The sequence below is a fragment of the Leucopleurus acutus genome (assembly GCF_964270905.1).
Source record: "Leucopleurus acutus genome assembly, chromosome: 14".
Taxonomy (NCBI): Eukaryota; Metazoa; Chordata; class Mammalia; order Artiodactyla; family Delphinidae; genus Leucopleurus; species Leucopleurus acutus.
Genome location: NC_139156.1, coordinates 17,722,404 through 17,748,880, shown reverse-complemented (window position 1 = coordinate 17,748,880; position 26,477 = coordinate 17,722,404). Strand labels below are relative to the sequence as shown.

Sequence of the window (26,477 nt, the reverse complement as noted above, 5' to 3'; positions counted from 1 at the left end):
TGAGGTATGGGCTTTATACAATGTTTTGCTTGTTAAACGTTAGCTTTCTGAGCTGACGTCTCTCTCTCTCTCTCTCTCTTTTTTCTTCCTCTAAAGCCCATTGCATAACAGTCTCCTGTTTTAAACTTTTGCCAAATCCTACACTTCTCACTGTCGGAGGTTACCACAAGTGTTTGAACAGGTAACTTCTACCTTTGAACTTCTATTGCAACAGGTTCAAAGGTTCCAGGAGAGCTGGTTAGCCACTCTCATTGGCTTCAGGTGTGGTCCCGACTCGGGTGCTGAGGAAAGGCATCATCACTAAAGGAAACGTCCGGACTCAGGAGGCTGAATGTGGTGCTGAACGAGTACAGCCAGCTGTGAGGGCCACGTCTCCTGGACCCCGGAAGTGAGAGTATTCTTACAAGGTAAGCTGCAATAATGCTACCTGCTCCATAGCTTATATGTTTATGGGAGAGCAGAGGTAGGGTTGGTTGGGGAGAAGACAGTGGGCCGTGTGTCTATTCTCAGCCTAAGGCTCTTTCACAACATGAAATAACATTTGGTTGAATAGTAATCTCAGCTGACTTGAGTGGGAGGCAAAGAAAAAATCAATTGAATAGGGGGTGGAGACATGGAAAGGGCTCTGAATGTTGGCAGGAGATGGACTTGGAAGAGAGAGTTGTTAATTTCACTAAATGCAAATAAAACAGACTTAAAAGCTTTAAAGGTTATAGCCAAAGCCAGGATGTGGGTCTCCTTCGTCTTCCATTTAGAAATGTCTGTATCAAGATGATTAGAAAGGCCATCCATCAGCTGCTGCTGACAGCCCTTCCCATTTGGAAGGGAGCAGGGAAGGGAATTCTTAACAGACTTTCTATCCCATGCTGGTGTCTGTACAAGATATGTGATGTGCATGACCTCATTGGCTCGTTACCTCCTGTAAGGTAGGTGGTGTAGTTCTCATATAACAGATGAATAATGTGCCTCTGGGCTGTTAAACAGAGCAGCCTGGGCTGCATAGCTAAGAGGAGGTGGGGCAGGAATTTGAGTCCTGGTCAGTATGTCACTACAGCCTGCTGCATGATGCAGAATTCTTGGGGGCTGTGAAAACCTTCCATCATTCCCTCAGATCTTGGGGGTGTCCCTCATGCATGTAGGATTGAACAGGAATGCACCCGTAGGTGCTAGAGCTTTAGAATGACCCAGACTCTTCTGTACCTGAGCATTTGATCCTGGAGGAAACCATCTTCTCCTGGCCCTAAGCTCTTCGTCAGGTTGGTAAAAGAAGACAGCACCCAGGGAAGAGCCCAGTAGTATTATAATGGCTGAGACTTGACACCTACTCTGCCATCCTCTGCTCGTCGCTGAAGGGAGCTGCCCCTGTGGGAGGTGAGCTTGGAAACTAAGCAAAGCCAAGTGTTCCTCCAGCCATGAGATGAACCTGAAGATGGAAAGGCAGAGGGGGCACCCTCATCTTCCCATACTTCATCGTTCTCCCATGTCTAAAGTGGGCTCCCGTGAGGCCAAGGGACCAGCGCTTATGTTCCCTGAGATTGGGGCACAGCTCACTTTGGTTTTTATGGTTGGAGGCTTTTAGGCCCTCCTCTGTGTAGAGAAGGAATCCCGATCTAACTCTAGTAAAGAACTGAGCTCGTGCTGGAATTACCTTGATCCTTCTTAAAGGAACCAAGGCTGGGGAAAGTGCTGCTTAATTCTGGGGTGTCTGAGAGGTGGTGGGGAGGGGTGGGGGCAGGAAGGGGCAGGAGAACTTATTCTTTCTGCCTTCAAATCTGAGAATGGAAGCTCCCATGCCCTTCTGTGGCCACAGCCGTAGGTGAATCCAATGAGACTACTGCAGGTCCTGAGGCCCTGTAGACCAATTCCCAAGTCTCTTTCAGGGCGTCTGCACATTCAAAGCAATTTTTATAATAATATCAAGAAGTAATTTGTCTTTGCCACTGTCGCTGTCTAACGAATATACAGCGGAGTTTTCCAGAGGCTCCAAGATGCAGGATCAATCTGACAGCTAACGGCGTGTGTGCTTGTGGATTCCTGAGTTTAAAATTTCCCAGTTGTAATCTGGGAGGTGAGGGAGGCAGCAAATTTGAGGTACGAAAAGGATGTGTCAGAGGAAAGGAACAGATCTCCGTGGCTGTCCCTGTCGTTCCTGACGTGCTCGTTTTCTTGGCTTTATCAGCACTGCTTCGGGGACTGAGGCAGGCTCACTGGGGACTGGAGAGTGGGTGACACAGTGCACGGCTGGCCAGCAATGCTGGCCAGGCCAGGCTGGCCTCCAGGTGTCCCCACAGTCTTGGGAAGGCTGCGAGGGCCACGGTGCCCTGTGGCTGGACCTCCCTGTCCTGGGAACCCAGGGAGGGCGTCTCACCTCTCTGACACTGGTGGTCTGCAAGGGGCACCTCGGTCATCTCCGTCTGGTTTTTGGTCTTGGTTTAGCGGTCGTCAGACAAACAGGGAGAGCGTGAGCTGCGTGGATGCAGGCTGTCTTCTGTGTCAGCCCTTAGGGACTGATGGTAAAGGCTTTGAAACCGAGCCAGGAGAGCTTTAGCGGCTTTTCTCCTTCTGGTCAGAACGCTTCCACTTTCAGTTGTGAAAGAAAAACCAGGAAGTGAAGTCCCCGAGCACGTTAGAAGCCGGCCATGGCCTGACTCCTGACACGGGGCAGCTCGGACAGGGCCCTGACGGCTCAGACGGCTCAGAACCGGGGACCCTCAGCCTGCAGAGATGCTCTGAAGCCCCTGTGACCCTGGAGGAACCGGGGGTGAGGGGAGAGGCCAGGGGCTCGTGCCACGAGGAACTCAGAGCCAGGAGGCCCCATTCACTGGAAGCACCAAGAGATGCGGCCCCCTCGCAGGGTAAGGGGGCAGCTGGAGGGGGTATTTAGTAAGGGCTCTCGTGGGCATGGGGCAGAAGCCCCGGTGGCATCCTGACCCCCAGCTCTGGCGAATCTGCCGCTTGCTGTGTCACAGGCACGTGTCAGTGCTCACTTTCTCCCTGGTCTCTAAGGGACTTCTTTAAACCCTCCTCGGGCTTCCCTGGTGGCACAGTGGTTGAGAGTCCGCCTGCCGATGCAGGGGACGCGGGTTCGTGCCCCGGTCCGGGAAGATCCCACATGTCGCGGAGAGGCTGGGCCCGTGAGCCATGGCCGCTGAGCCTGCGCGTCCAGAGCCTGTGTTCCGCAACGGGAGAGGCCACAGCAGTGAAAGGCCCGCGTACCACAAAAAAAAAAAAAAACCCTCCCCATCAGGAGGGTGGAGGAGAAGGCAGATTGTGGAGGAGTCCTTTCTCCTGCCTCTCTTGGGGAAGGGAAACCACAACCCAGACCCCATTTTGTGGGCCTCAGCCTCTGCCTATAGCTCGCCTGTGCTGCACTGGGTGTTGTCCTCAATTTTCCTGATGGATTTTCAGTCCTTCTGAGGGGAAGAGCTGCCCGATGCAGGACTAATGGAATGGTTTCTGGATGAAGTTGGATCTGTTTTAAGGAGTAGGGCCACAAGTTGAATCTAAGATGAACTTGACCTTCAAGGAGTGAGTGTTGGAAAGGAACTCCATAGTTGGGGCTTACTACCTTCTGTGGGTATCCATCTTGTTGGTGATTTGAAAAGTAGGATTGGATCTATAGCTCCAGTTTGTAGGTAATTGGTATTCTCTAACAGAGGCAGTCTTAAAAAATAATAGAATTAAATTAAACTAAATTTAATTTAATTTAAAAATAAAAGATTGGTTCAGTTTAAAAAAAAGGAATAATTGGTTTTGGTGATCCCTCCGTCTGTATTCCAGCGTGAGAGTTACTTTATGGTTGTCCCCTCCAATGGACAAGTATTTGAGGTGAACACAGAATAATCTTGGAAGAGACTTGGTACAAAATCTTGTAGGCATCACTTGTACGCTTGGCACAATAAAAGGGACAAAAACTGAAATAAAACAAGAGTCACAGACACTTATAGAAGAGGCAGGCAATAGAGCTAAGTGAAGTAGGTGATATGTAACAAGATGCAGGTGAGAGGCAAAACGCAAGGCAGGTGCCCCCAGATAAACATCCTCCAACTTGACGGGGTCTTTTCAAACATTATCCAGACCAAACAGGATGCTTCAGCCGAGCATTTGTTGAGGTCCTGACCTGAAATAGTCTTTTCTCCCAACTTTTAGTCTAACTCTCTGGGGGCAATGACACCTAAAATAATATCAGTGTATCATTGAGTGCCTAGGCCCTAAACCCACAGATGCTAGAGGGAGGCTGTGGGTCCAGAAAGGAGAAAGGAAGGAAACTATGGGGGAGGGGGAAGAGGAAGCCAGTTACGCACCAGCTCAAAGTGGGTACTCTGCCGTTTCATTAAGACAGTATTAGGAGACGGGTGTTTAAGAGAGGTGAAGCCACCTTCCCAAGATCGCAAAGCAGCCAGCTGTCAACTGGAAGAGAAGCTGCAGTTGGTGTGATGTTAAAAACCGTGTTCCATCCACTCCTGTGTAGAATTAACCTCTCTCTGGATTTCCTAGGAATTTTCATTTTTAAAAAGATTCTTATGTATGGTGACCCGGGCAGATATTGACTTCACATATTTATTAGAGACTTTTCAGGTTGACATTTTTCTAGAATGTAAATATTACAGCTACCATTCTTTGAATATTTACTGTGGGGCAGTGCTGTGCTTACTGTTTGTTTTATTTTAATTTATTTATTTAATTTATTTATTTTTGGCTGCATTGGGCCCTCGTTGTGTGTGGGCTTTCTCTAGTTGCAGCGAGCAGGGGCTACTCTTTGTCGTGGTGCGCGGGCTTCTCATTGCAATGGCTTCCCTTATTGCGGAGCGTGGGCTTCAGTAGTTGTGGCTTGTGGGCTCAGTAGTTGTGGCTCGTGGGTTCTAGAGCCCAGGCTCAGTAGTTGTGGCACACGGGCTTAGTTACTCCGTGGCATGTGGGACTTTCCTGGGCCAGGGCCCCAACCCATGTCCCCTGCATTGGCAGGTGGATTCTTAACCACTGCACCTCCAGCGAAGCCCCTGTGCTTACTCATTTATGGGGCTTTTATCTTTTGATCTTCAAAGCAGTCCTATGAGGTAGGTATGTTTTTTTGTAGACAGGGGAACCAAGACTTAGAAATAAACTGGACACAGTATGAAGAGATTGCAGCTGGCATTTGAACTCTGGCTCATTTAGTTCTGACGGCAAACTCCATTTCTGATGAGTCTAGTTTAGTGCATGGACCAGAGAATTAGAAACTGGGAGAAACTTTTTTCTTGCAAATCCTCCCACTTTCAAATCCATAGAAATGGAAAGCAGATGCATCCTTGGTTGCCAGGGATTGGGAGGAAAGAGGAATGGGGAGTAACTGCTTAATGGGTACAGGATTTCCTCTGGGGATGATGAAAGTGTTTTGAAACTAGATAGAGGAGGTGGTTGCACAACATTGTGAATGTACCAAACGCCGCTGAATTGTTCACTTTAAAGTGGTTCATTTTATGTTACCTGAACTGCACCTCAGAAAAAAAAAAAAACCCTCCCACCTCTAGGCAGGTGAATTCCTAAACCAGGACTTGGAGATATTTTTAGAAATCAGGAAGGAGGTTTCTGTTTCTGTCTGTCTCATATGCCTGGCCAGCAGATGAACTGACCCTCATTTGGAGTGTGACCTCAGGTGACTCGTGTCCGGAGGCACCCTACGGGGGTGACATGTCCCCAGCAGCCCTGAGGTCAGCCGTCGCTGCTCTCGCCGCACTCTGCTCTAAACACATCCCGGTCTCTTTCTCCCCCATGTGACCGTGCACCATGAGATCAGAAATGTACTCTCTCGTTCTTCCCCTAGCACAGAGCCTGGTATTTTCAGGCTCTTAATTCATGTCATTAGAATAAATATGAGTTTTGGAGTTTGGAAGGTCAGGCAGCCCTTGTACTGCTGTGGTGAGGCCATGGTACCAACCCTCTGTGGGGAAGCTTGTTGTAGATCTCTGGGTCTCCATGGGTCCCTCTACTCTAAGAGTTGTGAGGTTGTGAGTGGCTTGTGGGAGGATGCAGGGGTGACGTAGGGCTGAGGGAGATGGCAGGGTCAGAGCTTAGAGGTGGACCATGTGATCCCCAGCTAGAAATCCTCTGTTTAAATAGAAGTGAGGAGTTGTTAAGACCTTTGTATGTAAGTCGAAGGGCAGTTATACTACAAAGATCATGACCATCTCTTCTCTTTGGGGACATCTCGAAACAGAACATCTGATATTGACAAGGAGTTAGAAACTGACTTAAGTGGAAGAGGGAAAAAGAGAGCTCATCCTCACTGAGGGCTTCCTATGTGCTGGACAGCATACTGGAAAGTCTACCCATAGTATCCCTTTTAAGTAGAGATAATTACCTACCCCTTCTGGTGTGCAGTGGAGGGAAGCTGATGCTCAGTGACATTAAGTAACTGTCCCAGGGCCACATATCTGGTAAGTGGTAGTTCTGTTGCTCTGGTACCTGGAAAGTCAATGGCCTTAAACGTTTGCCACTGGAAATGAGACTATTGGGAATAAAGTTTCTTGTTTACACACTGAATCTGGTGACCCCTGACTTGCCCAAGCAGGTAGTGAGTGGGCTGATTCTGCAGAGACCTCTTTCACAGCCTCCTGCGTCAGCCTGTCTTTATCCTGGCCTGGGTGATGGGGTACTAGCACTTTGTCCAGCCTATCTTTATACAGGCTCTTATCAACTCCAGCGGATTGTACTGGTTCTCCTGACCTCAGCACTCTCATGATTCACTTGGTCAGCAACAGGCTTGGACGGCCTTTGGGAATGTTAACTGAGACAAGGAAATTCCTCAGGGTAGAGCTGCTGGACTCTGACTTGTTGGAAGCACAGTAGTACATCAAGGTTGACTAAGTCGATCTAAGATCCAGTGGGACTTGTCACTGCCTGTCACCAGCCTATGAGTGGCTCAGCAACTATCCTGTGTGATCTTCATGGACTGAGTTAAGAGGATTTTGGCATTTGACTTAATGAAGGCTTTCCTGATAAATCCCACCCCACCAAGGCCTGGCACCCCAAGGCTCTCTGGTGTTTGTGAACCAAATGACTCCAGTGGTGTAGTGTCTATACCAGGCCCCAGACACTGTCTTACTCAGCCCTTTGGAAGCTTTGTCTTTTTTCCCTTTCAACTAAAATTGGTCCTCTATCTCCATCAGACATGACCCTTCACCATTTCCCTTCACGCTTGTCCCACTTTGGTGCCTCTAACCGTGCTGCACCTCTCACCCCACAGCCGGGTATTCCTCGTCCTCTCTTCTACTTAGGTTTATCCAACCTAATATGGTGACTGCTCTCTCCATGGAAAAGTAGATGGAGAGACACAGACAACAATGGAGAAAGGTAGTTTGGTGACAGTGACCCCGGCTGGAATCATAGTTAGGGTCTTACCAGCCATTGGCTTGGTGGGGTGGTCATCCTTGATTGACCCTGGACATAAGACTATTGTCGATACAGCCAGGGGATCAAGGACCACACGTCCTTGAGGGTCTAGTGCTCCTTAGACCACCTCCACCTCCTCCAGTCTACACTGGCCTCCTCCTTCTTCATATTCATTAGCTCATCTTGCACGCTGAATCCTTGTATAGTTGATTTAGTGTTCGATGGACCCATAAGTCCCCAGAGGGAAGGAGCTGTGCCTTCTAAGTGTTTGGTCCTTTGCACACAGCACGGTGCTGGGCATACGCTGAGTCTAAGATCTTGGTTTGCCTTATTCAAAGGAAATTATACGTAAATTTAAAGTGCAGAGGGTAAATGTACCTCTTGCCACGTACATACTTTCTCCAGTATGTATGGAGCAGCTGCTCCCAAAGCTGGGGAACATTCCACAGAGCATTTGTTTCCTGCCTGGGGAATTGGCTTTATCCCCTACTTGACTATGAACTCTGAGTGTAGTTTCCCCATGCTGGACACACTGCCCGGCACATAGTAGGTGCTCGTATATTCGAATGCTTGTAGGATGAGTGAACCTTGACCTCCCTCGGGTCGGGTTGCTTAGTGCTGCCCTTGCAATAGCAGGAAGTTCAGCTGTGGCATTTCTGAGGAGGGCTCAGCGGCTCTCCCCACCCCCCGACCCCCCACGGTGTGTAGGCGCACATCGTGTCATCGCGGGATTGAGTTTTGCAACCTGTTTCCTCAGTAGACTCCCCTCCCTAGGTGCCTTTCTCTGATCTTGTGCTAATGGTGAGCGAAAGGGGAGGGTGACTTGTTGGCACTCGGTGGGTCCCCACCGTATCTCGGGCACAGTGCTGCATTAAGATAGCCTCTGCCTGGAGTGCTCACAACTCAGGCTGTCAGCTGAGCCCCAGGAACCCCCGAGACCCAAACCCAAGGAAAGAGCTGATCCGACTCCAACAGCTTTTCCTGTGCTATTCAGTAGCAAAGATATCACCAGTGGATAAGCATCGAAACCCTGAGGATTTATTTACGGTTATGTTTGCTGGTGGGTCAGGGAACTTTCCCAAGCCTCGCCCTCACCTTCTCTCTGCCAGCCGCCTGACAAACTGGAACTGTTGGGTGTGGCCTAGGAATTGGGCTAGGAAAAACAAAATGTGGGAGATTAGTATCTCTTCCCTGTTTTTTTGGCTTTTATTTTTAAAGATTTTTTGATGTGGACCATTTCTAAAGACTTTTTTGAATTTGTTACCATATTGCTTCTGTTTTATGTTTTGTTTTTTTGGCCCTGAGGCCTGTGAGATCTTAGCTCCCTGGCCAGGAATTGAACCTGCACCCCCCTGCATTGGAAGGTGAAGTCTTAACAACTAGACCGCCAGGGAAGTCCCTCTGTTTCCTGTTTTAGTTATTTAAGCACTCACACAATCTTTCCGGGGTGTGGAAATGACTGCTTCGCCACCCTTGGGGTTTTAACAGGGATCCCCTTTGATAATGCTGTCTTCCTGCTTGGCCACACGTGAATGACCCCGTGGAGGTGACAAGGAGGCCCTTTCCCGTCTGCCTGGGGACATCCCATGGGGTGTGTGCTTCAGAGCATGCTGGGTGCCAGGCCCCCAGGGGAGGAGAGCCACTCAGGCCTGGGAACCCGGCCCTGCTTGGTGGAGAAGGCTAGTGCCAGGCAGTGGCCTGAGCACCCAGGCGCTGTTGAGTGGCTGAGAAGTTATCTGTAGGCTCGTAGGTTGGGATGTTACACCAGCCTCTGTTCTCAGCAACTGCTGAGAATGTTGAAAGATGCACTTTCGGGTCCCCTTTGGCCCCATGACTCAACCTTCACCTTTGGTTTCTTATCCACTAAGGGGAATGAATGAAAAACGTTTCCACCCTCAGAGCTGCCATCCAGACTGGCCGGTAACGTGGGTGCAGGGAAAAGGCTACTGATGGAATGTAGCTTTAGTGGTGGGAGAGCTGCACTTCTAGAAATGAGGATGAGGCTGTATTCTCAGGTGTAGTCACATGAAATGCCACCAACCAAGGTAGAACTTTCTAAGTCAGCTGCCTTAGTCAGAAGTGGGATAATTCAGAGTTGTTCATTTTACCTTTTTTTTTTTAAAAAAAGCATACATATTACAGATTAAATGATACATCCTCTCAAGTGTTACTGTCCCAATGATACCTACTGTAACCTCCCTAATTAAAATTCACCCCCTGCTGTACACTCAATCCTCTTTCCCTAATATAGTTTTTATTCCACAGTATTCTTTAATCTAGTTCTTGTTCAGGCTTGTCGCCAAACTCCCAATGAAATCCAACCCCACAAGAGCAGGGTTTAACTGCTATATCCCAGCACCTGGAATGATACTGATGGTATACAGTCAAGCCCTTAAATATCTTTAGCTGAATGACTGAATACTCAAAACTTCTGGACAATCCATTCATAATTTCTCCTCTTCAGTCTGTCTTTTCCTATGAGGATTATTCTTTCAGAAACACAAAAGCATACACTACACTGTCCAAGCGGTTTTTTCCTTTCTACTGGTAGTATTTCACATAGTTCTTTCCTTATCAGACCTGCTTTATTCTCCTTACTACCTGCCAAGAATTCCATTGTGTGTAAGTGCTATAATGTATCTGGTTACTCTCCTATCAAGGAAGGCTTTCCTGGTTTCTGACATTATCAGCAATCCTATAGATTAATGATGATGAACAGAATAGCTCATACCTGAGCCCATGTGTCAGACATTGTTCTAAGCACCGTACAGGTACATGAACTCCTTTAATCACGGTGACAGCCTTATGAGGGAGGTACTAGTATTGCCATTTTACAGATGAGGAAACACACAGAAGTTATCTACCCTAGGTCACAAAGCTGACCACAGACAAGGATTGAGCGCAGTGTGACTCAGAGTCCATATTCCTAACAGGTGCCTCAAACAGCCATTTAAAGTGATGCACTTTTTATTGAACTGATGTCTTTCTATGGAATAAATTACTAGTAGAGTCATTAGGTCAAAGGGAACACATTTTAAATTGTGGAAGCGGGCAATGGGCACATCCCTACGGAGGCTGCCCCGAGTTTACGTCTTCGTGATTGATAGTGCATTTTGTACTGTTTCATCATCGCTAATCTAAATGATGGGGAAAAGGCATTTCATTTAAATTTGCATTTTAAGAAACTATAAGTGAAGTTGAATGTCTCTCCCTGGTTTTAAGTAACCTGTTTGTTTTGCCATGAACTGTCTGGTCACGCCCTCTGCCCTTGGTTTTACTGGGTTGTATTTTGTTTTTCATTGACTTCTCATTTCTACTGAGGAAATGAGCTCTTTGCCTATCTGGAATATTTGATATTTTTCCCAGTTTATCTTTGACTTTGTCTCTGGTATCTGTTCTGCAGGGCAAATATAAAGTTTTGTGTAGTCAAAGTTGCCAACATTTTCCTTTTATAGGTTCTAGGTTTTGTGTCTGTCTTGAGTCTTCCCCATGCCAAGATTATAAAAAACAACTCTCTCATACTTTTTATCCTCAAATACTCTCATGGTTTTCAATGTTTTATATTTAGTCTTTGATCCATCTCCAATGTATTTTTGTTTTAGGGGTAAGACAGTAATCAACTTTCGGTATTCTCTCTGAGTGGCTAGTCACTTGTCTCAACACATTGATTGTAAGTGAAAAAAAATCTATCTTGATTTGGACTGCAGTTTAGTATATGATAATAGCATCCACTGGGAGTATTTCCGGATTATCTCATCACATAGATTTGTCTATTTATGACCAATAGAAAACTTCTATAGCTCCACAGTAAGCAAATTGGGTAATGTTTGGGTAACCTCTCTGCTACCCACCCAATTCCTGTTACTTTTCAAAAACTTTCTGACTATTTTTGTAAGTTTTATTTTCCTGTGTGAACTTTAACTTTTTAATTTCCCAAGAAAATCTTATTGGTCTTTATTAGGGTTGCATTAAATGTATAAATTTATTTAGGGAGATTGGACCCCTTAACTGTTTCAAGTATGTCTTTCCATTATTCAAGCCTTTTTATGTCCCGCGGATGTGAACTTTTTAAATGTAGGTTTTACACATTTATTCTTATACACTATCGGGAATGGCACCTTTTCCATTATTTTCGAATTAGTTATTTGCACAAAATATAGGAAAGCTATCGACTTTCTGGCTACTGATTTGGCAACTGGCCACCTAACTGAAATATCTCATGGTTTCTAATTGCCTCTTATTTCTTTAGAGGGATTTTAGGATTCCCTTCTCAGCAATTTTTTTTAATTGGGAAATATGACAATAAATTTTATCTTAGATATAACTGAATGTTGGCCCTTTCTGACTCATTTAAGATAACATGGGTAGCTGAGGTTTACCCTCCTTAGGAACCAATGCTTTTCCATTTTTTAAATTTTGTATTGAAATATAGTTGATTTACAATGTTGTGTTAGTTTCAGGTGTACAGCAAAGTGATTCAGTTACACAGATATATAAATATATATATTCCTTTTTTACATTCTCTTCCATTATAGGTTAGTACAAGATACTGAGTATAGTTCCTTGTGCTATACAGTAGGTCCTCATATCAGCCTTTTCTCTGACCATGTTTTGCGAAAGAGGATTTTTGTCTCAAATCATGTTGTGTTTTATTTCTTATTAGAAGAAAACTCCATGTGCTACAGAAGAGTAAACTGGAGTAAGGAAAGGTGAAAACTCCTTAGCTCCAGAGCTCTGAGAAAGCTGGGTGAAGGATCTTGCAATAGAACTCTTATCTGGTTCACATTCATTGCATATAAAGGAAAAGGTTATCAGATCCTCCCAGGTATGCTTATGAGGCTATTGGTTTGTAATGTCCTATTGACCTGTTGCCATTACTTTGGGCTTTGTCTATATATATTAACTACGCAGTTAAGGAATGATATGGAGGGCTCCTAAATTGGGGGTGGCAGAAATTTAGGGAAATAACAATGGAGGCTGGATTAGAACTTAAAGCCCAACTGGGAAAGCAGAACTTTCATATACAGCCTCCTTAATAACACACAGGCCCCTTTGGAGTCATTATGAGTTGAGAAGATTTGTGACATAGTCTCTAGGAGAGAGTAAGTAATTCAGTATGGAAGAATGTGTTGATTAACTGCGTGTAAGAACTTGGGGACTCTGGTCTCCCTTTTAATGAACTTTCTATCACCACAGAATGAGCCCATACATGCAAGAGAACAGAAAACCAATTAAGTCCAAATGAGCGTGCCACTTTCTAGAAGGCAGATTTTTTTAAAGCTTATAATTGCAATCTATATCTCATTATTGAATAGAAAATAATTCGTTCTTCAAGAGTAAAAACAAAGATAATTAGTCTTATTGTCCTTTGAATTCCAAAAACCCAGGGCCACAGAATCATGTATTTCTAGGCTGGACCATTTACCCACTTAACACTGTAGATGACTTCATTTGATAAGATCCATCCTGCAGATTCTTCCAAGCCTGGAGGAGCAGACTGATCCTGACTGGTTTTTTATATATGTTAGAAATACATCCTTTCACCATCCATCATCCCGAACCTAATACCCTGCCAAAATATTGATCAGGAGTACCTATCTCAAGATTGTCCAGAGTGACTTTCGATAATTTAAGATTGGAGAGTTTGGGGGTGGGAGAGTTTTATTAAGGGAGAAGTGGGTCAACTGAGAGTATTTAGAACAGATAATTCTGAACTAGAAAACTGGTCATTTATTCAGCAACCACTCATTGAAAGTTTACTCTGTGCCAGGCATGGTGCAGGCATTGGAAGCACAGCAGTGAACGTAACAAAAATCCTTGTTCCGATTAAAGCATCAGTTCAGTAGGGGCAATGGACCATAAGGGACTAGGACTATTTCAGATAGCAAACAGTGACATGGAGAAGAGAAATCAGGGTCCATGACAGTGACTGAGGTGGAAAGGGCAATATTAAATAGGGTGATCAGAGAGAGCCTCTGAGGAAATGACATTGGAGTTGAGATCTGAGCTACAAGCAATACACAACCATTTCAGATCTGGGGAAGAGTGTTTCAGGCAAAAAGAAGAGCAGATACAGAGACCCTAAGATGGGAGTGGACTTATGCTTGAAGAGCAGAATACACAGCAGAAAAATAAAATCTTTTAAGTGAAAGGGACTATCAGAAGACAAATTATTTATAGATTATAGGGAGATTCTGAAAGATTCGTAGCAATCAACATAGTTGACCAAAAACATGAATATTAGAGTAGAAGGGGGTCATTTAAGGACTTTATCCAAGGAAAACGGGACAATGAAGACATGCTGCCCCAAATCTTCAAAGGAGCAAAACCCAAAGCTGATTATGGGGTGGTCATAACCTAGGTACCAAGGCTGGTCCTGGGAGCTTGCAAGCAGGTATGAAGGCAGGAGGTGTCCTTCAGCAAGCTTGGGAATTCAACACGTCAGGAGCCAGATGAGTAATGTTGGCTGTGGCCATTCAAACCACAGAGGAAGTGAGGGGCCTGGAGAGAGAGTCAAGGGGAAGGGCTGAGGACAGATGGGCATCCTGGGGTATGGGACTAAGGCGTGTCACTATTACCACATCAGAAAGCAGAGGAAGCTTTCCAATTGGGGCAACCCTGTGGCTTGTTCAAACATCTGTAGATAACCTCAAACAAGAACTCCCAGATACAGTGTAACACAGCTCTCCTTCCTCTTTTCTTTACTGCTATTGCACTTGTCCTTACTCCATTCTTTCCCAACTGGGAGTGACGTTAAGGGAAGAGGAAAAGCTTGCAGGGGTTTCGTGGAGTGACCGATCAGAATTGTAATTTGAGTGACACAGGACACATGACGAGAGAGATGGTGGCTTCTCCCCTTGTTTACTTGAACATATCTGGAAGTGTTCATAGTTTCTAAAGTTTAGAATGGCAACCAGTCCAGTACTGGTATAACCTAAAGGTCTTGCCTTCTCTCAGACCCTCGGTTTCTCCCATTTAAACAGTGAGAGAGTTATATGATACAAATTATATGATGCAAATCCTCTCTAGTGCTAGCATCCTAGGTTCAAAATGTGTGTGTGCTGTGCATTAAAAAGGAGACTATCGGGCTTCCCTAGTGGCACAGTGGTTGAGAGTCCGCCTGCCGATGCAACGGACACGGGTTCATGCCCCGGTCCGGGAAGATCCCACATGCCGCAGAGCAGCTGGGCCCGTGAGCCGTGGCCGCTGAGCCTGCGCGTCCAGAGCCTGTGCTCCGCAACGGGAGAGGCCACCACAGTGAGAGGCCCGCGTACGGAAAAAAAAAAGAAAAAAATGAGACTATCAAGATAGTGAAAAGACAACCTACACATTGGCAGAAAATATTTGCAAATCATATTTCTGAGAAGGTTCTAGTATCAGAATATATAAAGAAGGCTTACAAGTCAACAACAAAAAGACAAACAGCCCAATTTAAAAATAGACAAAGGACTGCAATAGACATTTCTTCACAGAAGAAATACAAACGGCCAAAAAGCACACGAAAAGTTGCTAAACATCATTGGTCATTAGGGAAATGCAAATCAAAATCAAAATGAGATGTCATTTCACACCCATTAGAATGGCTATTTTTTTTTTAAAGGAAAAAACAGCAAATGTTGGTAAGGATGTAAAGAAATTGGAATCCTCTACATTGCTGGTTGGAATGTAAAATGATAGAGCTACTGTGGAAGACAGTTTGGTGGTTCTTCAAAAAATTGAACATAAAATTACCATGTGACCCAGCCTTTCCATTACTATTTACCCCAAAGAACTGAAAATAGGTATTCAAACAAAACTTGTATACAAATGTTCACAGCACTATTCACCACAGCCAAAATGTGGAAATAACCCAAACATCTACCAACTGATGACTAGATCAGCAAAATGTGGTCTATCCATACAATGGAACATTCTTCAGCCATTAGAAGGAATGAAGTACTGATACATGCTAAACCTTAGACATGGATAAACCTTAAAAATATTATGCTGAGGGCTTCCCTGGTGGCGCAGTGGCTGAGAATCCGCCTGCCGATGCAGGGGGCACGGGTTCATGCCCCTGTCCAGGAGGATCCCACATGCCGCAGAGCGGCTGGGCCCGTGAGCCATGGCCGCTGAGCCTGCGCGTCCGGAGCCTGTGCTCCGCAACGGGAGAGGCCGCAACAGTGAGAGGCCCGCGTACCGCAAAAAAAAAAAAAAAAAAAAAAATTATGCTGAGTGAAAGAAGTTAGACACAAAGGGTCGCATATTACATAATTCCATTTATACGAAATATTCAGAATGGGTAAATACATGGAAACAGAAAGTAAATTAGTGGTTGCCCGGGGTGAGGGGGAGGAGAGAGTGGGAGTTACAGTTTAATGGGTGCGTGGTTTCCGCTTTTGGGGCCCCGAAATGTTTGGGAAATAACTAGAGACGGCGGTTGCACAACACTGTGAATGTAATACTGTGACTGTGTTAAATGCTGCTAAGTTATACATTTTAAAACTGGTTTATTCTACGTTATATGAATTTTACCTCCATTTTTTAAAATGTGGGGAGGCAGGGAGGAAGCATCTGAAATTCTGTGTATATCCTATTTGGATACCTGGTCAGCAGTAACAAACAAAGTGAGTAAGCTATTTCAGTTGACAAATACGTCTTTCAGTGTTTTCTGCAAATAAAGTCCCTTGCCAGTGCAGGCAAGGTAGTGAAGCGGCCAGGCTCATCCCATCTGTGGGCAATAGGACAGGAGTTCACCTAAAAGGAGTGCTCAAGAATTGGCAGACCGTGGTCCGGATTACACCAGATGTGTTTTCGTTTATCCCATACCAGACCCTTACTAATAGAGCCAGAAGTTAAAATTGAGGTTTCATAAAAATCCAGTGTTCCAGGTTTTCTAGGGAGTAAAGAATCTGACCATCTGGTGACCCTGGGCTCACATTACTACATGGTAAGAATCAGCCGGGGTGGACAGCAGGTGCCACCTTTAGACTGGTCATGGGTTCTTTCTCTCTCTCCTCCCTTTGTGTTACCTGCCAGGCAATTCACCCTCCCTCTTCCCCCTTCCCACACTGCCAGATTTCACCTTTAGACCCTCTTTTGAAGACGTTGTTTGCAAAGTCTCCCATTATGTCTCCAACTGAAATATAAAGCTGCCATGTGTAAGAAGAGGGCAAAAGTCCTCAGTGCAACAATCTGTTCTTGTATCCAAGCAGGGAGGTGCAGGTAAGAATATTTCACTTGAGGAGGGACGAAGGCAAAGGGCAGAACCCCAGATTCTAAGGTAGCACCAGACTGGTGGCAGTACCCCAGGCTGAGGACAGGGGTTGGCAGGAGGCAGAGATGGCTGAGCACAAAGCAGGTTCCCTCTTCCTTTGGCATTGCTACCTGTCCTGTGAATTTTGCAGCTTCCCCTGGGGCAGCCGCCCTTCTCAGCCTGAAGTGGGTGGCCGGCCTTGGAATGGTGTCCCGCATGGCTGGCTCTCTAATATGCTTTGCCTCCTGGACTGCCTTACCACACAATTTTGGCTAAGGCTGGATTCCAAAAATCCCAGCTCTCAGAATCCTGGCAGGTGGTCATAATAGCACCTGTTGTTAGGTAAACTAGCACCTTTGGGATCTGGCTTTTTTTTTAATCTTCTTTTTCTTTACCTAAACACAATGTGGAAGAAACCAAAGAATTGAGACAGTCATCCCAGTCTCTGGAAGTTCAATTTTGCTCCATAAAATGGAAAGGGACTACTCCAAACTCAGGAATAACCAATCAAGGGGTAGAAAAATGATGAAAAGTGACTCAGGGTTTCTTGTGACTGTTACGGTTCCCACACAAAATTTCTAGGCTTTAAAGCCTTTGTTAAAGTGGAAGGAACTGTTTCCCTTAGTGGCAAAAGTTCCAGGTGCCAGCTAATGGCAGCTGTCCCAAAGCTCTGAGGGTGGCTATGACTTTTTATTGGACTTGCTCTGCTCTCTTGATTTTGAGTAGGAACGTTTAGTTTCATCTCTGAGATATAGGGCGTTGCAGTAAACTTTAAAGAATACAAAATCTGAAATGCCTTTGCTGTGACCTGTAAGGGGCCAGCTGAATTCAGTCTCCTTGAACCTTGTGACTAGACTCTATAAGGAAAAAATGGGTTGTGATTTTGTAGATTTTAACGGGGAAGCAGCAGTGGCAAATGATGAGTGACCTTGGACAAGTCACTACTTCTGGGAGTTTCTATTTGCTTTGTCTGTAAAATGCGATTTCAATTAGATAATCCATGCAAACAACCCAGCTCAGTGCCTGGCATAGAGTTGGTGCTCATTTGTTTGATGCTGTTATTGTCCTAGTCAAGTCTGAAAGTTGTGAGGCAAGAGCTGAGAGAGATGGCTTCAGCGAGAATGAGTTCCTAGGACCCACTCAAATGTTAATGCCTCCTGTTAGAGTAGTTTGAAGCTGGAAACTACAAGAAAAGCTGAGTTGTGGGGGAAGACTGTTGCTTTTGGTTCGCTGAGATCACTTCCTGGCCTGAATCTTCAATGCTCACCTGCTACCATGTGTCAGGTCCATTCTCCTGCATCCTTCCTGCAGACCTGGCTAAAGTTGCCTCCAATAAAAATGGTTCCTCCAGGCTCCCTGGAGGAGAGGACTTTGGACCTGGCAAGTTGTGGTTCTGTTGATTTCTGAGACCCTCCTGATGACTCAGAAAAGAAAGCAATGAGCAAGGCATATCTGGCCAGCAGGAAATGTCTTTCACAGGAGAATGCTTAATTTCTTTCTTTTTTTTTTTTTTTGCGGTATGCGGGCCTCTCACTGTTGTGGCCTCTCCCGTTGCAGAGCACAGGCTCCAGACGCACAGGCTCAGCGGCCATGGCTCACGGGCCCAGCCGCTCCGTGGCATGTGGGATCTTCCCGGACTGGGGCACGAACCCGTGTCCCCTGCATCGGCAGGCGGACTCTCAACCACTGCGCCACCAGGGAAGCCCGAGAATGCTTAATTTCTAAGATGGGCGATGTCACCTCTCCTGAGGTTCCCTCTTCTGTCTGGTTTATACTAGGGAGAGGCAGTTGCAAGAGTCCTTTGTGACCCTCGTTCTGCTTGGGCAGGGGGAGCTCTCTGGAGCCCCCTCCTCTGACTACCAGCTTATTTTGGGTCCAGAGGGCTTCTTCTAGGCTTTGTCAGTCAAAAAATTAAAGGGTAGTCCTTTCTCAAAATTGTCTGGAAAATGATTAACCTGTTTCCTTTGATCCTTTCTGCCTTGTGGGAGGACAGTCAAGCAGCAAGGGTAGAGAATGCATTTTACTATTCTTGACAATGTTAAGGTAAACAGTGGGAGAAATTCAGCTGCTAAAGTGGTCCAACCCTGGCTATTTGGAGGGCTAGAAGCTGTGTGTGTGTGTGTGTGTGTGTGTGTGTGTGTGTGTGTGTGTGTGTGTGTGTGTTCTTTCTGTAAACACAGAGCTGTTGAGTAAAAATATACGACCATTTCCTCTAACTTTTTCTTTCCTTCTTTTTTTTTTAGGCCTGAATTTCCTGCTGCTATTCACAAAGATGCTTTTTATCTTTAACTTCTTGTTTTCCCCACTTCCGACTCCGGCACTGATCTGCATCCTGACCTTTGGAGCCGCCATATTCCTGTGGCTGATTAACAGACCCCGGCCCGTGTTGCCTGTTGTTGATCTGAACAAGCAATCGGTGGGACTCGAGGTAACTTACCCAGCACCTTTTCAGCTTGTCAAACTTGATCAAGCACAAACGAATTCAAGACCTGAGGATCACTGGTGAAGGAGACTTGGGTGGGGCGGGGGGTAGTATGGGAAAATAAGCCTTTTTGGTTAGCAAAACAACCCAAAATCTGTAAGTTAAACTTTCTAGTCATGGCATAGTTTCCTTCGTAATAAAAATGAAATCACAGCTTTTACTGGTTTTATGATGCCAGTAATCTAGATCTGGGGTTGGCAAACTACAGCCTGCAGGCAAAATCCACCCTTTTCTGTGTGAGTAGCAAGCTAAGAATGTTTTTTATATTTTTCAAGGGATATGTAAAAAAAATTAAAAAGAGTGATAGATCGTATGTATTCCACGAAGCCTAAAGCATTTACAAAGTCCTTTACAGAAAAAGTTTGCTGACCCACGATCTAGATGAGGGAGTCAGTACTTTGGGGACAGGAGAACATTTTCATCAAGACACCCAGTGTCTGAGAATAGTAAAGAAGTTATTGAGTTAAATACCAGCTTTGAGGTAATGTTCCCTCTTAAAATGACAGACATGGAGCTGGGCTTTTCCCCTCAATTCCCTGACTTTTCAGCAAATCACACCGCCTCCTATATCTCTGAGCTAAGGGAAAGCTCCAAGAATTTTCTCTCATGATTTTTCATCTTCAACCCTTTTCAGAGGCAAAAAGCATTCCTGTTCCTTTGTAAAGCTAACCCTTTCTGATCTTTTTACAAACTCTGTTCTTCTACTCGGGAATCTTACTCCAAGTTGCCTCCACTCTCCGCCTGCCTCCCTTTTATTTGGAAGATTTTTAGCAGCATCTTCCTGTCCTGCTGGTCCTGCTGCTTCAGGCCACCATCTCTTTTCAATCCTCCCTTTTCCCCAGAGTCTTTGAGAGCAGTCCATTTGTTGATTCCCTCTTCTGAACTTCAACTCACTGAGATCTGACCTTTATCACTACCATCTCCCCAGACTTCTCTGCATCGCTCATAATCTAACTTCTTAATTCAGTGATTCTTCAGCCTCTTCCTTTCAATTGACTTGACACTTCTTTCCTGAAACTTCTACTTCTGCCTTTCATCGTATCCTTCAATGAGATTTCTTCCTAAGAAAGAAAGATTTCTTTCTTTGTCACTTAGGTTCTTTCCTCTCCTCGTCTTACCATGTTGGTCTCACCATCTCTTGATTCCTCTAAAGCAGGGCTTGGCAAACATGTTCTGTGAAGGCCAGACAGTGAAGAGTTTAGGCTTTGCAGACCACGTGGGTTGTGTCGCAACGACTCCACTCTGCCATTATAGCGTGAAAGCACAGAAAATATGTAAATGAATGCGCATGACTGTGCTCCAATAAAATTTTATTTTAACAGTGACAAGCTATGTTTGGCCCCAGATTATAGTCTGCCAGTCCCTGCTTTCAATCCTCACTTCTTTTGAGAAAACCCCTCCTCTTCTATGACATGAATATGTACCTAAAAGTCTATGACGCCCAAATCTGACTTTCTACTTCTGACCTCGCCTGTGAGTTCCAGTCCATCTCAGTGACACTCAGGTACCTCAGGCTCCACACATCTTTGTACTGCATGTCTTCTCCCTTACACACACACACACACGCACGCACACGCACACGCACACACACACACACACGCATGCACCCTTTCCCGCTTCCCTTCCTGCTCTATCTCAGTTAAATGCATCTCTTCTTACCCAATTGCCTAAAGTTGAGTTGAATCATCTTTCGTTCTTCCTTCTTCCTCAGTCCATCTATGTAAGTAGACAGCAAGACCCCATCTTTCTTTTCTAGAAAGAGAACTTCATTTCTTTTTTTTTTTAATTTATTTTTTTTAATGGTTTTTTTTGGCTGTGTTGGGTCTTCGTTGGTGTGCGCAGGCTTTCTCTAGTTGCAGTGAGCGGGGGCTACTCTTCGTTGTGGTGCGCGGGCTTCTCATTGCAGTGGCATCTCGTTGCGGAGCACAGGCTCTAGGTGCGTGGGCTCAGTAGCTGTGGCATGCGGGCTCTAGGGCACAGGGTCAGTAGTTGTGGCGCATGGGCTTAGTTGCTACGTGGCATGTGGGATCTTCCTGGATCAGGGCTCGAACTCGTGGGCCCTGCATTGGCAGGCAGATTCTTAACCACTGCATCACCAGGGAAGTCCCAAAAGAACTTTATTTCTGATGTCTTGACTTAATGTGACATCTGATGGAAATCTCCTGGTGCTCCAGATTAAGTCAGATCTCTTGTTATAGCCTCATGGATTACCTTGTACTTTTATAGCCCTTATCTTGGTAGTAATTTACAGTTTTGAATGCTTATTTAATTGATGCCTATGCTTCTCTAAACTAACTTTCATGAAGGTTGAACCATGCCTATAGCTCTTACTGCAGCTCCAGGATCTAAATCAGGGCCTGACCCTGTAGTTCCGCTGACATTTCTGGACAAATCCCTAGCTATTCCCTTTCTCAAATACCCTGTTCTCGAGCTGCCCACCAGAATCTTCAGTGTGCTTTCTTGCCTCTGTACCTTCTTTTTTTAATTTTAGTTGAAGTATAGTTGATTTATAATACTGTGTTAGTTTCAGGTGTACAGCATAGTGTTTTTTGTTTGTTTGTTTGTTTTGCGGTACGCGGGCCTCTCACTGTTGTGGCCTCTCCCGTTGTGGAGCACAGGCTCCGGACGCGCAGGCTCAGCGGCCATGGCTCACGGGCCCAGCCGCTCCGCGGCATGTGGGATCTTCCCGGAGCGGGGCACGAACCCGTGTCCCCTGTATCGGCAGGCGGACTCTCAACCACTGTGCCACCAGGGAAGCCACGCATAGTGTTTTTTGTTTTTTGGGTTTTTTTTGCAGATGATGTTCCATTATAGGTTATTATAAGACACTGTATAACTCCCTGTGCTATACAGTAAATCCTTGTTGCTTCCTCTGTGCCTTTGTTCGGGCTATTCCTTCACTTTGAATTATCCTCCTTTCCCTCTGCTCTATGAAACCACATCATTTTGGTAAAAGCTTACTTATCTTCAAAGTCTCTATTGAAATATTATTTCTTCTCTGTAGCCTTTCTACTTGATACAGAATTGTTCACTTCATTCATCTCCCGAAACAATTATTACAGCATGTACATCACAGTATTATATTTGCATGTTTTCCCCTTCTCACCCTATCCCGGCTCCAAAAACTCTCATTTATGGGGCGCTCATGGGCAGTAATTTTGTCTTAACTCACTTTGCATCTACAGTAGTTGCCCAGTGACTGGAACACAGTATGCATTTGATAGATGTTTAAACTTCACATGATTTTTTTAAAACGATATAACTATAATATTATCTCTTTTGTGTGTGTGTGTGTGTGTGTGTGTGTGTGTGTGCATGCATGTGCGTGTATGCCTAGGGAGGTGGGGGGAGATTGCCAAAAACTGTGACAACCTCTGGATTTCTCTGATATGAAGACACCACAATTTTGAGATTTAAAAAATTGATTGACTGAGTACTAAAAGGGTCATCGCTGTGACCTCAATAGTCAGTGTTTATGTTCTTTTCAGTTCAATCCATAAGGGTTTGGAAAGGGTGGGGAAAGACTCAGTCTTAACCTAAACTTGGTCTTGTGTCTTAGGGAGGAGCACGGAGAGGTCCTTGCCAGGACAATGACCTAATACGTTACTACTTCTCAGATGCCAAGACGATGTATGAAGTTTTCCAAAGAGGAGTTGCTGTGTCTGGTAAGCCTGGATGTCTCACCTTGCCTGTAAGACCAAGGTGGGGTCCTGTTCCATACCTCTCCTTCCCAGTCTCACTTCTAAAACTCTAGCTATTTAAATGTGGTGGTCCAAGAAGAATCACAAATACAGCATGGAGGGGACGTGAGCACAGAATCAGGATGGGTGCTGTAAACTGTGTAGTAGGACAGACTTGGGTTTGAAACCCAGTTCTTCTATTTCCAGCTGTGCGACTTTACATAAACCACTTTGCCTCTCTGAACCTATTTCTCACTTAACACAAGGAGAACTTCCTGGCCAAGTTGTTGTTAAAGAGTTAACAGTAGGAAAGTATTTTGATTAATTCACTAGTACATTATATTTGTTTAGGAACATGCTTTTCATAAATGCAATTCCCTGCATTATAGAATCTGAGCCAGAATTAGTATGCAGACCTCCTGACTTCTTGCCTCGCCCTTGCCCCCAGTGCCATACTGCTGGCCCATGCTGCTGCCCATAGTATCACAGAAGGTAATTATCTTTTGGACTTCCTTAGAAACATCACCACGTGACCTTTGGTAGGGTCATTTGGAAAATATCAAGGCTCAGTAATTCTGTCTTGTATCATTGAACATGATGCTAGGTACACTGGTTTCCTTTCAAAATCAACTGGCTTATAACTCTCCCTATAACTTTTTTCTTTTGGGTGATATTCAGTCCAGGCGGAGGTTTACCTCTGTGACTTCTTCTCATCCCTTCCCTTCTGCCTTTTAATTATGACTATGACAATATTTAATAGTCGAGTGCTAACCAGCCTATCGTATTGCACGGATATCATCTACTTTATCTTCCCCTACAGGGGTTAGTTGCTATCACCCCATTTTTATTTATTTTTATTTTTTAAATATTTATTTGTTTGTTTGTTTTGGCTGCGTCTCATCTTAGTTGCGACATCGTTGTTTGTTTGGTTTCTTTTGGCTGCGTTGGGTCTTTGCTGCTGCGCGCGGGCTTTCTCTAGTTGCAGCGAGTGGGGGCTACTCTTTGTTGTGGTGCACGGGCTTCTCATTGTAGTGGCTTCTCTTGTTGCGGAGCACAGGCTGTAGGAGCCTGTGCTGTAGGCGTGCAGGCTTCAGTAGTTGTGGCACATGGGCTCAGTAGTTGTGGCACATGGACTAAGTAGTTGTGGCGCACGGGCGTAGTTGCTCCGTGGCATGTGGGATCTTCCTGGACCAGGGATGGAATCCGTGTCCCCTGCATTGGCAGGCGGATTCACAACCACTGTGCCACCAGAGAAGCCCTCCACTGTGTTTTACTGAATTAGAATTCAGTAATTAGCCATTAGAATTAGCCACCAGGGAAGTCCCTCACCCCCATTTTTTAAAGCAAGGAAACAGAGACTCTGAGATTCAGGAACATTTCAAAGGAGACAGAGCTAGAAAATGTTGACACTGATACTGAAATTTAAATCTGTCTATCTGGCTAGATTATTCTATTTTACGTCAGCTCTTAAGTGTTTTATAAAAGTTGTTGCACCTCCAGACAATGAAAGGTTTTTGTAAAGAAAACTTATATCTGAAGTCTCTAAAGGGGACTGTACTTACTATTTCTGGCTCCAAATTAGTACTGATTTAGACTTCCAGGCAAATAACAAACACAAACCAATGCAACCATTAGTTTTATTTATTTGACAACTTGAGATAGTATATAGCTAATACAATAGACTTTCCTTTGGGATTTTCCATTTTTTGAAGTTTTCTTCACTGAGCATGTGTTGTTATTGTAACTAGAAACAAGTCATTGAGCGTGTAATATGTGGCACATAACACTGCTTCATTTAGAAATTTTATTTCAATATTCAATTTAAACTAAACAGATAAAGTTAAAATGGCTTCTCATGTAAGTAGGCTTGAAAAATCCATCCTGGCTATTTCCATAGAAAAATGACATGTCTGTTTACAACTGGGATTGAATACATCAGCCCTAACCTCTATCTTTTACCCCTACCCAGTAGATGATCCATGTTGAGAATCACCTGCAGATAATGTTTAAAATATAGATCCTCTGGCTCCACCTTGTAGTTTTTTTAAATTTAATTTAATTTATTTATTTTTGGCTGTGTTGGGTCTTCGTTGCTGAGCATGGGCTTTCTCTAGTTGGGGCGAGTAGGGGCTACTCTTCATTGCAGTACACAGGCTTCTCTCATTACAGTGGCTTCTCTTGTTGTGGAGCATGGGCTCTAGGCATGCGGGCTTCAGTAGTTGTGGCACGCAGGCTCAGTAGTTGTGGCTCACGGGCTTAGTTGCTCCGCGGCATGTGAGATCTTCCTGGACCAGGGATCGGACCCGTGTCCCCTGCATTGGCAGGCGGATTCACAACCACTGTGCCACCAGAGAAGCCCTCCACTGTGTTTTACTGAATTAGAATTCCAGATAGTTTGACCTAAGAATATGAGTTTTTAACAAAGCTTTCCAGGGATTCTGCATGCCGGAGTTTCAACTCTATCCAGCTTTGGGACCCAGTTTTGCTGAGAAGTTGTTAATGGGTGGATTCTTTTTAGATGGCCACGTCTTAGAACAGAAGATCTAAGTTGCTTAAGTTAATCAAAGGCTAGGCTGTTGCCTGGTCAGGACTCTGGCTAATCAGACTGAAGCTGATTAGGGCACAGAGTTGAATGAAACCCCAGATGGTTCCCCTTTGGGCCAGTTATTTGACTTGTTCCTTGGTCATGGGCCTCTGCTAGTATTTTCATCAACAGGGAAGTGATAAGGAGATGCAGTATAGTTTTTCGCACCTTCATCAGCTCTGCCACTTACTGAGTGAGCTTGAAGCTGTCTAGCCCTTCATGATTCTTGGTACCATGGGGATAACAGTAGTTATTGGGAAGACCCAATGAGTTAAAATGCCTAGCACAGAGTAAGCTAGGTACCATAAATGGTGCTTATCACTGGTGATTAATGTCAGTACAGACAATCCCGTTGGTAGAGCACCAATGGCACACACTCTAGGCTGGAGCGGTGGCTGTGAACTCTAAAGCAGGACTTGCCTGTGGCTTCAGGGAAAGTCTTAGTCTGAGACTTGACTTCTTGAGCGTTCATGCAGCTGTTTCAGCAGAAAGAAAAAGAACTAACGTTTCCTGTGGACAGTCTCCACATTCATTTTTTTTAAATATCTCTTTAATCAGAGTGGCTATCTCTTTCCTGCTTTCTTTCCTTTTTCCTCTGTCACTTAGTCTGGAAGTTTACTTATTTACCTCTGAATTCCTAGTAACCTTCTCTTTGAATGCTTCCTTTGGGCTAGACCTGAATTCCTCTTGGCAATTTGGCTAAATCCTCTATGTAAAATTTCCTTCTCTTCTGCTTTTCTATTTATAACTCAGTCTCAGGCTTCCCTGGTGGCGCAGTGGTTAAGAGTCCACCTGCCGATGCAGGGCACACGGGTTCGTGCCCCGGTCCGGGAAGATCCCACATGCCGCAGAGCGGCTGGGCCTGTGAGCCATGGCCGCTGAGCCTGCATGTCCGGAGCCTGTGCTCCGCAACAGGAGAGGCCACAATAGTGAGAGGCCTGCGTACCGCAAAAAAATAATAATAAAAAAAAAATAACTCAGTCTCATTCTGGCTTAGATGTGGGGTCTTCTCGGCCGGTTAGAGTTGTTCCTTAGCCTAACAAATATCATGACTTTCGTGGCTTCTGTGGCTGCAATGACTATTTACTCTAGTAAGTGGATGTTCCCAGACTTATTGTAATTTTA

General features: G+C 45.1%; 1 protein-coding gene across 5 annotated transcripts in view; it reads left to right on the top strand.

Moving 5' to 3' along the window:
* The first annotated feature begins 246 nt into the window (after positions 1-246).
* The window catches only part of ACSL5 (acyl-CoA synthetase long chain family member 5), a 44,701-nt gene continuing 18,470 nt past the window's right edge, over positions 247-26,477 (top strand). Inside the window, exons 1-3 of one of the 5 annotated variants that reach the window (XM_082855073.1) lie at positions 247-407; positions 18,850-19,034; positions 22,648-22,753. In XM_082855073.1, coding sequence (XP_082711199.1) covers positions 18,879-19,034; positions 22,648-22,753 — 262 coding nt within the window. In that variant the 5' untranslated portion in view covers positions 247-407; positions 18,850-18,878. Of the gene's footprint in view, positions 408-605; positions 927-2,597; positions 2,856-12,045; positions 12,197-18,621; positions 18,650-18,849; positions 19,035-22,647; positions 22,754-26,477 lie in introns of those variants that run through there. The other 4 variants (XM_082855074.1, XM_082855077.1, XM_082855075.1 and 1 more) reach the window with 4 other exon arrangements.